Source organism: Doryrhamphus excisus, chromosome 9 (genome assembly GCF_030265055.1).
Source record: "Doryrhamphus excisus isolate RoL2022-K1 chromosome 9, RoL_Dexc_1.0, whole genome shotgun sequence".
NCBI lineage: Eukaryota > Metazoa > Chordata > Actinopteri > Syngnathiformes > Syngnathidae > Doryrhamphus > Doryrhamphus excisus.
In genome coordinates this window covers 2149007-2160960 of record NC_080474.1, presented here as the reverse complement: position 1 = coordinate 2160960, position 11954 = coordinate 2149007, and the positions used below count along the sequence as shown (strand labels likewise).

Genomic DNA, 11954 nt, shown 5'->3' with positions numbered 1-11954 from the left:
GATGAAAATATAAATTAAATGAATCACTGTGCCTTCACTCTTAGCCTTGAGAGAGGCCTGGGTACTAGCAATTAGCTGTACAAGCCTAGTGTGACCAATCACAGCGGAGTGGGCGTGTCTATAGGCGGGCCATGAGTGGAATACATTAAAACAGACCGTTTTGGAAATCTAAGGATACAAAGCTGGAATAGGTGCACATTCTGGAAGATGTAGAAAGCATTCTGTGCAGGTTATCGTGTGTAGCTGCTCTACAGGAGTCCACAATTATAATGGCACAAATACAAAGGGCCGTAAACAAGCATAAACATCACAAACATGCAAACATGTATCAATAAAAGTTCAAAAAAAACATTAAAAGTGTTCCCATAATGCATTTAATGTGAGAAAACCATATCATTGGAGCACTGAAAGCATAAAAAATGGTGCTGCAATAGTGCGAGTGTCCACCAGTAGGAGCCAGAGGACCCAGAACCCAGAGTCAGTTTCTGCGCATGCGCCAAGTACCCAATTCATTTCAATGAGTGAATTATAACAATGAATCAAACCACTATTTTCCAGACCAAATCTGGAAGTTATCAAACAGGAAGTGACTTCATCAGTTGCAGCATTTCGTGATGTCGTGTTCATCCTCACTCGGGTCGTGGGTGTATGCTGGAGCCTATCCCGGCTGTTGTCAAGGCAACACAGTGACACAGGAAGTCAAACAGTAGACCATCAGTGACTCTGCATGTGTTTTTTTCAAGGAAGACTTCCAGCAAAATGTGTCGCAACAATTTGAGCAACTAAAAGGTTTTTTCTCCTGTGTGTGTTCTCATGTGTGATACCAAGTTTACCCTTCTAGCAAAACTTTTAAAACAGGTTGAGCAAGTGAAGGGTTTTTCTCCCGTGTGTATTCTCACGTGCGTTTGCATGTCTGACTTTTGCAGGAAGCCTTTACCGCAGTATGAGCAACTAAAAGGTTTTTCTCCTGTGTGTGTTCTCATGTGTGATACCAAATTTACCCTTCTAGCAAAACTTTTAAAACAGGTTGAGCAAGTGAAGGGTTTTTCTCCCGTGTGTATTCTCACGTGCGTTTGCATGTCTGACTTTTGCAGGAAGCCTTTACCGCAGTATGAGCAACTAAAAGGTTTTTCTCCAGTGTGCGTTCTCATGTGTATAACCATAGTATACTTTTTGCTGAAGCTTTTGCCACACTCTGAGCAACTAAAAGGTCTTTCTCCTGTGTGTATGGTCTTGTGTCTTTCCATGACTTTCTTTCGAGTGAAGCCTTTACCGCAGTCTGAGCAAGTGAAGGGTTTTTCTCCTGTGTGTTCCCTCACGTGTATAACCATAGCTACCTTATCATTGAAGCGTTTGCCACAGTCTGAGCAATGAAAAGGTTTTTCTCCTGTGTGCATTATCTTGTGTCGAGTCAAATTACTCTTAGTAGAAAATATTTTCTCACATACTGAGCAGTTAAAAGGTTTAGCTGTCTTCTTTTTAGAGCTTCTTTTTTTGTTGCCAGTGTGAGTCGTCATATCACCTTCACGGTCTGTAGAAGGCTCCGCCTCTCTCATCTCCTCACTTGGACTATGAGGAAGCTGTGAGGACTCAGGTGGTTTGTCTTCATGGTCTTCGGTCTTCACAGAGACACCAGTCAGTGGCGACCCGGATAAAGGATTCTCCCCCTCCTGGGTGACCGAGAGTTCTTCGTCTTCCTCTTTAAGGTAGGAGGGCTGTGGCTCCTCCTCTTCTGCTTTCATGCAAGGGTGCTGTAGCTCTTCCTCTTTGGCTTTGTGCCTGGCCTCTGTGTCCTCCTGTTCCTCTTTAATGTCAGGGGGCTGTGGATCCCCCTGCATCAAGTGCTGGATGTCTGGAGGACATCAACAGAAGTTATTGTGAATGCACTGTAAAAAAAAATCAATAGTAAAAGCCCAGTCACCGGAATTCTACCTTAAAAATAATGTTGTGTCTTTTTGGTTCCACAATTTCTTTTTACACTGAATCATTTTTATTCTGTGATGGCTTTCCTTGTGGAGACTCTACTTTGTTCAAGACAGCAGCTCCACCTGCTGTTTAAACTAAGAAGTACACAACCGATAACTACAGGTTAGTGAACATCAAATGATACCTTCAAGGTGTACCAAAACTCGAGCTTTCAGTTGTTGTCGTAGTCGCTTGTCCTCCTGGTCCAATGTTATGTGTAGTCTCTGGTTATCTCCAGCTTCCACCTCCGTGTGTCCGAGATGTAATGAGGGTGCCCAGTCTGGATGGCTTTCATCCATTTCATTAGCTGGTCTCCCTGAAAAACACACACTCCCATTATTACTTTGAAAACTGGCTCTATTTTTAAAATACGCTTCTTTCATTCATTATCGAGTAGATTACAAATCACTCAAAGTTAAAAGATGTTATGGTTTTATTCGTCCAAAGACGATACTTGACTTAGTTTGGTGCCCTCAGCTAGCTTGGCTAACGCTAGCGGCCTACTAAATGCTAGGTGTGAAAGAGCAAAACACATGCTTTGATTGAAACTTACCAGTGTGAAAATGCCGTGAACACACCACCAAGTCTTGGGTGATGGTGTTGAAAGTGATGTTTGGTCGTCTCACGGCTGCTATCCAGGCCATTCGGCGTCTCTTTGTTAGCTCACAGATCACAGCTCCTTGGCTTTGCTTCCACGTTGGAAAGGAGAAACATCTCACCCCATCCTTTTTATTCCCCGATTGTTCGTGTGGACGATGCTGGCACTTCACGACGCAACACGTTTAGGACTTGTTACAAGAAAAACACAAGGTAGCCTCGACACTAGGGTCAACAAACCTTTCAATTTCCCCCAAATGCAGTGCAGGTTTCTTCCTTTTATATGGCGGATGGTAAGCACCGTAAAGGTGCACTAGCACCACCTACTGCATTGGAGTATGAACCAGGGCTCCATAATACACATTATGTATGTATTTATATAAATGTGTATGTGTGTAAACAAGTTGAACAGTTTTGGTCTCAGTATTGAATATTGAAATACATTAATATATTAAAATAGATATTCTATAAATATAAATATAGCTTCCTGTTGGCTAGGTAGCTTTTAACCCAATTCAAAACTAATTATGTGATTCTATACTAATTAATTAGGATGTAATGATTACTGCAGATGTGCACTTTTTCAATAAAATTTAGCCTTTTTTTTAGCCATTTTGCCTTTTAATTTGCTGATAATTACAATCAAAATAAAAAAAAAACCTCCACAAATTTCAGGCAAACAAAAATATTTGCATCAACACTTCATTTCATCAATATATTATAGAATAAAGCCCCCAAAGTTCTCCACAACCGGACCCCTGTTACCTTACCAATTTGCTTCGCCGCCATAGTCCTTCCCGTCTCCTCCTGTCCTGACTTGGGGAGATAGAGCTTCCTCTATTGATGCTCCTTCCCTTTGGAATGTTCTCCCACAATCCATCCGTGACTGTGCAGACCTCAAACCATTCAAAGTCCTTTTCAAAACTAATCTTTTTAAAACTGCTTTTAAAGTTTGATTTTCTTATTTTGTGTGTTACTTGTTTTGAAATTTATGTCAAGTGTCTTTGAGTTCCTTGAAAAGCGCTACACAAATAAAATTTATTATTATTATTATTAAAAGTCGACCAGTGCGGAGTTACCCCCACCTCTTGCACAAAGTCAGCTGGGATAGGCTCCAGCATGTGGGCAACATATGACGTGTACAGTAGATACAAAGTAAATTCATCACATCAAACATCACAATAAATTGTTCAGCTGTTGATTGAAATTTGTACTTTGGTTGCATAATACTGTTCATTCTTAAAATGTACAATTGAAGAAACATAAATATATACACTAGTGGGTCACACACCCAAATTGCTAGTATAAACATGCTAATTTATTCCCTAATTTAGCACAAAAAGTGCTAAAAAAAACACATCCCTATGAAGCCTGCCATTCTTTAATCTAATGCTTTACTTCCTAATATTGATTACCTTTTTACATGATGTTAGATCAATATATGCCGCCTGGTAGGAAGTCTTCCTAAACAAAGATTGATGTAGTGTGATTGTAGGAATATAAATTGATGTTGTTACATCCCGAGTGACAACATTTAGTGATTGTGCAAAGAATATTAGCACACAGTGTCTGGATGGAAGCCAGTGGAGTCAAACAGGAGACCATCAGTGACTCTGCATGTGTCTTTTCAACGCAGACGTCCCTGAAAACGTGTCACCACAATTTGAGCAAGGAAACGCTTTTTCTTCTTTGTGTGCTCTCATGTGTGATTGCATGCTTGGCTTCCGAGTGAAACGTTTACCACAGTCTGAGCAACTAAAAGGTTTTTCTCCTGTGTGTGTTCTCATGTGCGTTTGCATGTTTGACTTTAAGTTGAAGCCTTTACCGCAGTCTGAGCAACTAAAAGGTTTTTCTCCTGTGTGTGTTCTCATGTGTGATTGAATGGTTGTCTTTTGAGTGAAGCATTTACCGCAGTATGAGCAACGGAAAGGTTTTTCTCCTGTGTGTATTCTCATGTGTGATTGCATGGTTGTCTTTAAGGTGAAGCGTTTACCACAGTAGGAGCAAATGAAAGGTTTTTCTCCTGTGTGGGTTCTCATGTGTGTTTGCATGGCTGTCTTTTGAGTGAAGCATTTACCACACTCTGAGCAACGGAAAGGTTTTTCTCCTGTGTGTGTTCTAATGTGTCTTTGCATGGTTGTCTTTCGAGCAAAGCGTTTGCCACAGTTTGAGCAACTATGAGGTTTTTCTCCTGTGTGTGTTCTCATGTGTGTTTGCATGGTTGTCTTTAGGGTGAAATGTTTACCACAGTCTGAGCAACTGAAAGGTTTTTCTCCTGTATGCGTTCTCATGTGTGTTTGCATGGTTGTCTTTAAGGCGAAGCGTCTACCGCAGTCTGAGCAACTAAAAGGTTTTTCTCCGGTGTGTATTCTTATGTGTCGAGCCAACTCACTCCAACGAGAAAATCTTTTATGACAAACTGAGCAGTTAAAAGGTTTCTCTGTCTTCTTTTTAGAGCTTTCAGAGTGTTTGTTGCCAGTGTGAGTCGTCATATCACCTTCCCAGTCTGTATCGCTGCTCAGAGATTCTTGGTTGTAGTCGCCGTCTTCATCTTCAGGAGAGTGTGACGTCGTGTCGTCACTATCTGACAGTGGAGCTAAGAGGTTGTCTGCTTGTGATCCTCCACAGTGGTCTCCATCAGCTTCTGTTGTCATGTGTTGCAGTGAGCTGCTGCATGAAGGCTCCGCCTCTCTCATCTCCTCACTTGGACTATGATGAAGCTGTGAGGACTCAGGTGGTTTGTCTTCATGGTCTTCGGTCTTCACGGAGACACCAGTCAGCGGCAACCTGGTGAGATCAGCCTCCTCTGGCCCTAGAAGATGCTCTCCCTCCCGAGTGATGCAGAGTTCTTCGTCTTTAACATTTGGGGGCTGTGGCTCCTCCTCTTCCTCTTTAATGTGGGTGGGCTGTGGCTCCAATTCTTCATCTTTAATAGGTTGTTGCTCCACCTGCTCCAAAGTGGAGCTCCCACCCTGTGGTTGAGGGGACATTCTTCTTGACGACCAATCAGCTGCTAGATGTCTGCAGGACACAAACAGGAATTATTGTGGAAGATTATAAATTAAATTAAATAACGATGGTCCGGACCTCCGGATGACAGTGATTCTGCTTGTACCCGCCATCTTGTCCTTTGGGTCACTACCCAAAGCTTAGGACTACTTCGTGAGGGTAGGAAAGTACATTGACCGGTAAATTGAGAGCATTGCCTTTCCGGTTTAGCTATCTCTTCACCACAACGAACCGATGTAGAGTCCGACGATAATTTCCAGGCCAGTTCCACATCACCAATAAGATGAAGTGATGTGCACACACCCCGGGCTAAATGTAGCTAAAAAAGGTGGACCAAGTAAGAAGGACCAGCAGAAACCGGAGAAAAAGTATTCACAACACAAAACATGCTAGCACGCTAGCGGGCTAACGTTAGCGGCTGACAATAGCACATTCATTTGGAACGGCATCGTATTTAAACAACTTAAAGAGTGTAAAAGGTTATTGTATTGATATTACCTCATTGGTCACGTGCACAAGAGACGACTACAATAGCGTCTTCTGAGAGTTACAACAACAACTTGCGAAGGCGACCTCTTCCGCTTTGCGTTGTGCACCAATCATTAACGTCCGACTGAAACACAAGCTAGCGAGGATTGTTTCCACCTTACATCATAACAATTGATCATATCAATGTAAACGAGTTCTACAAATACAGTAATATTGCAAATATTAACATTTATTCATTTAACACACACTAACCTGACATAATTAAGTTAAATGTAAGAATTGGGTCAAAGCTGACAAGATGGCCGTCCCGTATTTATGTATTTATGAAGCATCAATATCTGCCAAAAGTGCCTTTTGGTGTCCTCGTCCTAACTATGAAATTATTTTAGAATAATGGAAAATTTTGATGTTATTGTGCACGGCTTAACATTTTAATACATATCAAAACCAATGTTATAACTCAAAACATAAAAACAATCAAGAGAACACAGAGTGCCCTCTACCGTGCTGGACTCAACACAGGACCTTGGAACAGGAGTCCAGAGTGCTAACTGCTGTTCAGCACAGCTCTTAAGGCCCAGGGAATGAGGTTGGTTCGTTAGTACAAGCAAGTTAAGGCAGCTATTTATCTTCTTTGGTGTTTATTCATTCATTCATTCATTTTCTACCGGGGTGCTGGAACCTATCCCAGCTGTCTTTGGGCGAGAGGCGGGGTACACCCTGGACTGGTGGCCAGCCAATCAGGACAATCACATCACCGACAGCCAGAATGTAACATTTAACACCTTTATCATTAAAAGTGCTAAAAAATATATGAAGCCTGACATGCTTTAATGAAGTGCTTTATTTCCTAATATCGATTCAATTGTTTTTTTTTTACCTTTTACACAATGTTTAAGATTAGATGAATACATATATGCCACCTGGAATTAAATCTTGCTAAACATAGATTGATGGAGTTTAATTGTAGGAATATAAATTCATGTTGCACACTTAGTTAGTTATACATTTACACAACATTTAGTGACCGTGCTAAGATGCTAAGATGGCTTCCAGGCGAGTCAAACAGGAGACCATCAGTGACTCTGCATGTGTCTTTTCAACGCAGACTTCCCAGAGAACGTGTCACCACAATTTGAGCAACTAAACACTTTTTTTCCTGTGTGTGTTCTCAGGTGGGATTGCATGGTTGACTTTCGAGTGAAATGTTTACCACATTCTGAGCAATGAAAAGGTTTTTCTCCTGTGTGTGTTCTCATGTGTCTTTGCATGGATGTCTTTAAGGTGAAGCGTTGACCGCAGTCTGAGCAACTAAAAGCTTTTTCTCCTGAGTGTACTTTCATGTGTGTTCGCATGTTTGTCTTGTGAGGGAAACGTTTGCCACAGACTGAGCAACTATAAGGTTTTTCTCCAGTGTGCGTTTTCATGTGTGCTTGCATGGTTGTCTTTTGAGTGAAGCTTTGACCACATTCTGAGCAACAAAAAGGTTTTTCTCCCGTGTGTGTCCTCATGTGCCTTTGCAGGGTTGTCTTTAAGGTGAAGCGTTTACCGCAGTCTGAGCAACAAAAAGGTTTTTCTCCTGTGTGCGTTCTCATGTGCCTTTGCATGGTTGTCTTTAAGCTGAAGCCTTTACCACAATCTGAGCAACTGAAAGGTTTTTCTCCTGTGTGTGTTGTCATGTGTGTTTGCATGGCTGTCTTTAGAGTGAAGCATTTACCACAGTCTGAGCAACTGAAAGGTTTTTCTCCTGTGTGCGTTATCATGTGTCTTTGCATTGTTGTGTTCCGACCAAAGCGTTTACCACAGTCTGAGCAACAAAAAGGTTTTTCTCCTGTATGTGTTCTCATGTGTCTTTGCATGGTTGTCTTAAAGGTGAAGCGTTTACCACAGTCTGAGCAAGTAAAAGGTTTTTCACCTGTGTGTGTTCTCATGTGTGTTTGCATGTTTGTCTTCACGGTGAAGGCTTTACCACAGTGTGAGCAACTGAAAGGTTTTTCTCCTGTGTGTGTTCTGATATGTGATTGCATGGCTGTCTTCTGAGTGAAGCATTTACCGCAGTCTGAACAACAGAATGGTTTTTCTCCTGTGTGTGTTCTCAAGTGTGATTGCATGGCTGTCTTTTGAGTGAAGCGTTTACCACAGTCTGAGCAACAAAAGGGTTTTTCTCCTGTGTGTGTTCTCATGTGTTGAGCTAAATTACCCTTAAGAGAAAATCTTTTATGACAAAGTGAGCAGTTAAAACGTTTACCGGTCTTCTTTTTCGAGCTTTCAGAGTGTTTGTTGCCAGTGTGAGTCGTCATATCAGCTTCACAGTCTGTATCGCTGCTCAAAGGTTCTTGGTAGTAGTCGCTGTCTTCATCTTGAGGACAGTGTGACGTTGTGTCGTCACTATCTGACAGTGGAGCTAAGAGGTTGTCTGCTTGTGATCCTCCACAGTGGTCTCCATCAGCTTCTGTTGTCATGTGTTGCAGTGAGCTGCTGCATGAAGGCTCCGCCTCTCTCATCTCCTCACTTGGACTATGATGAAGCTGTGAGGACTCAGGTGGTTTGTCTTCATGGTCTTCGGTCTTCACAGAGACACCAGTCAGTGGCAACCTGGTGAGATCAGCCTCCTCTGGCCCTAGAAGATGCTCTCCCTCCTGAGTGATCCAGAGTTCTTCCTCTTTAATATAAGAGAGCTGTGACTCTGCCGCTTCCTCTTTAATGTGGGTCAGATGTGGCTCCTCCTCCTCTTTAACAAAAGGGGGCTGTAGCTCCTTCTCCCTCATCTCCTCACTTGGACTATGATGAAGCTGTGAGGACTCAGGTGGTTTGTCTTCATGGTCGTCTGTCTCCACAGAGACACCAGTAAGTGGCAACCTGGTGAGATCAGCCTCCTCTAACCCCGGAAGATGCTCTTCCTCCTGAGTGACGGAGAGTACTTCCTCTTCCTCTTTAATTGGCTGTAGCTCCAAAGTGGAGCTCCCACTCTGTGGCTGATGGGGGCGTTCATCTTGACAACCAATCAGCTGCTGGATGTCTATCGGACACAGACAGGAATTACTGTGGAAGACTATATTACAATAATAATCCAGATTTTATGATTGAAATACATTTTTTATACATTTATACTTTAAGTATTTGAATATATGTATGTGTAAACAGCTCCAAATAAACTGAATTTTTTTATCAAGCAAAAAGAGAGCACTCCTGAGATTCCCGAGCATACTTAAACGCAGCTAATTGTACTTCCATGTGAGTTACAAAGTTAGCGATAAGAATATCCACTTATTGTTTTTCTTTGTATTTCTGTTGGAATACATCACATCATTAGAGTCAGTTCCACATGTCCAAAAGGAGTAGGAAGAAGCAAAGCTTATTTAATACTACCCCCCATCTGTTCTATAGCTCTGGCTTGCAATGTCGCGTCTCTTTGGTTCCACAATTTCTGGTTACACTGAACAATTTTTATTCTGTGATGGCTTTCCTTAAGGGGACTCTGCTTTGCTCAAGACAACAGCGACACCTGCTGTTTAAACTAAGAAGTACACAACCGATAACTACAGGTTAGTGAACATTAAATGATACCTTCAATGTGTACCGAAACTTGAGCTTCCAATTGTTGTCGTATCCGCTTGTCCTCCTGGTCCAATGTTATGTGTAGTCTCTGGTTATCTCCAGCTTCCACCTCCGTGTGTCCGAGATGTAATGAGGGTGCCCAGTCTGGATGGCTTTCATCCATTTCATTAGCTGGTCTCCCTGAAAAACACACACTCCCATTATTACTTTGAAAACTGGCTCTATTTTTAAAATACGCTTCTTTCATTCATTATCGAGTAGATTACAAATCACTCAAAGTTAAAAGATGTTATGGTTTTATTCGTCCAAAGACGATACTTGACTTAGTTTGGTGCCCTCAGCTAGCTTGGCTAACGCTAGCGGCCTACTAAATGCTAGGTGTGAAAGAGCAAAACACATGCTTTGATTGAAACTTACCAGTGTGAAAATGCCGTGAACACACCACCAAGTCTTGGGTGATGGTGTTGAAAGTGATGTTTGGTCGTCTCACGGCTGCTATCCAGGCCATTCGGCGTCTCTTTGTTAGCTCACAGATCACAGCTCCTTGGCTTTGCTTCCACGTTGGAAAGGAGAAACATCTCACCCCATCCTTTTTATTCCCCGATTGTTCGTGTGGACGATGCTGGCACTTCACGACGCAACACTTTTGCGTCATGGTTTGGACTTGTTAGAACAAAACAAAAACACAAGGGTAGCGTCCAGAAACTTTTCAGTTTCCCAACAAGCCCACAATGCAATGCGGTGACGTCACCTTTGCACGTCACTCTTCTTCTTCGTCTTCTTCTTTGTCGTTTAACCTTGTTGAGGCTATGGCTGCATCTATTGGTATCTATTGATATAGCTTCTTCTGGTTTATTTAGTATATAGGTGGAACAAGTCAACCCTTATGATAAAGACTTTTCGACCTACTGTAAGATTAATCTGACATTATTTCTATTTTGTGCTAATATCTCTCATCTTATTTTCCACTAATTATATAGCACTTCAATAAAACATCAATAAATAATGAACATTCGATATTATTTCTTAACAGGAACGAATCAATGAAGTTATAGTGGTACCAAATAATACCAGGACTGCCATAAGAGTCAGCTTTGAGTCACTTCTTACATTTAAGTTAATTATGTTAAGTTAGTGTGTGTTAAATTGATAAATGTTAATATTTACAATATTACTGTATTGGTAGGAGACATTACATTACATTACACATACATTAATATGTAACTCCATTATAATGTGGAAAAAATCGTCGCTAGTGTGTGTTTCAGTAGGACGTTAATGATTGGTGCACACCACAAAGCGGAAGAGGTCGCCTTCACGAGTTCACGAGTTGCTGTTGTAACTCTCAGAAGACGCTATTGTACTCCTCTCTAGTGCACGTGGCCAATGAGGTAATATCAATACAATAACCTTTTACACTCTTTAAGTTGTTTAAATACGATGCCGTTCGAAATGAATGTGCTATTGTTAGCCGCTAACGTTAGCCCGCTAGCGTGCTAGCATGTAGTACACGCAAAGCTATATTTTGTGTTGTGAATACTTTTTATCCTATTTCTACTGGTCTTTCTTACTTGGTCCACTCTTTTTTGAATATTATACAAATTCCTACATTTTGTCACATTCTTCCCGCCACTTCTTTATAAGCATTTCTTTCACTATTGACTTCATTTCAGCTTTACTGTATTTAATATTTACCCCTCCTTACGCTTTCCTTGTTGTTGTCTTGACATCTGCCAACTCATAGCAACAGTCTTGTCTGCAACAGATCTCTAGCACACCAAGTCAGTGGTCGCTGTCAAGATGATGATCAAGATACCAATCCAGGAAAAAAACATTGAACTGTATCTGCAGCGCTTAAGGCTTTGAATGGATGGGGCACACAGATATTTCAAATTAGCTCCTGACACCAGTTTTGCTGACAGAAACCAACATGAAAAGCCCATCATTAGAATTCTACAGTAAAAATTATTCCTTTTTTTTACAGCCCACAATAATCTTCCACAATAATTCCTGTTTGTGTCCTGCAGACATCTAGCAGCTGATTGGTTGTCCAGAAGAATGTCCCCCCAGCCACAGGGTGGGAGCTCCACTTTGGAGCAGATGGAGCGACAAACTATTAAAGAAGAAGAGGAGGAGCCACAGCCACCCCTAATTAAAGAGGAAGAGGAGGAGCCACATCCCCCTTTTATTAACAATGAAGAATTGGAGCCACAGCCCACCCACTTTAAAAATGAAGAGGAGGAGCCACAGCCCCCCTATGTTAAAGAGGAAGAGGAAGAACTCTGGATCACTCAGGAGGGAGAGCATCTTCTAGGGCCAGAGGAGGCTGATCTCAC

At 41.8% G+C, this 11954-nt stretch overlaps 2 protein-coding genes across 4 annotated transcripts; both read right to left on the bottom strand.

Annotated features, from left to right (window-relative positions):
• Nucleotides 1–87: 87 nt before the first annotated feature.
• LOC131135721 (zinc finger protein 501-like) lies at nt 88–2849 on the bottom strand. Of its 2 annotated transcripts, XM_058081954.1 has the most exons (4): nt 2519–2840; nt 2111–2281; nt 1523–1852; nt 98–667 (listed from the first exon to the last, which is right to left on the bottom strand). In XM_058081954.1, exons 1-4 carry the CDS (start codon nt 2607–2609, stop codon nt 630–632), a joined length of 630 nt encoding a protein of 209 aa, XP_057937937.1. In that variant the 5' UTR covers nt 2610–2840; the 3' UTR covers nt 98–629. The 2 variants fall into 2 exon arrangements, with proteins under 2 accessions (XP_057937935.1, XP_057937937.1); XM_058081952.1 differs by having other exon boundaries at nt 88–1852; nt 2519–2849.
• A 365-nt stretch (nt 2850–3214) lies between these two features.
• LOC131135675 (gastrula zinc finger protein XlCGF57.1-like) lies at nt 3215–10365 on the bottom strand. 2 transcript variants are annotated; one of them, XM_058081867.1, is made up of 3 exons: nt 10036–10365; nt 9628–9798; nt 6895–9079 (listed from the first exon to the last, which is right to left on the bottom strand). In XM_058081867.1, the coding sequence occupies exons 1-3, from the start codon at nt 10271–10273 to the stop codon at nt 7137–7139; spliced, it is 2352 nt and encodes a 783-aa protein (XP_057937850.1). In that variant the 5' UTR covers nt 10274–10365; the 3' UTR covers nt 6895–7136. The 2 variants fall into 2 exon arrangements, with proteins under 2 accessions (XP_057937851.1, XP_057937850.1); XM_058081868.1 differs by lacking the exons at nt 6895–9079; nt 9628–9798; nt 10036–10365 and adding exons at nt 3215–5583; nt 6070–6186.
• Nucleotides 10366–11954: the final 1589 nt, after the last annotated feature.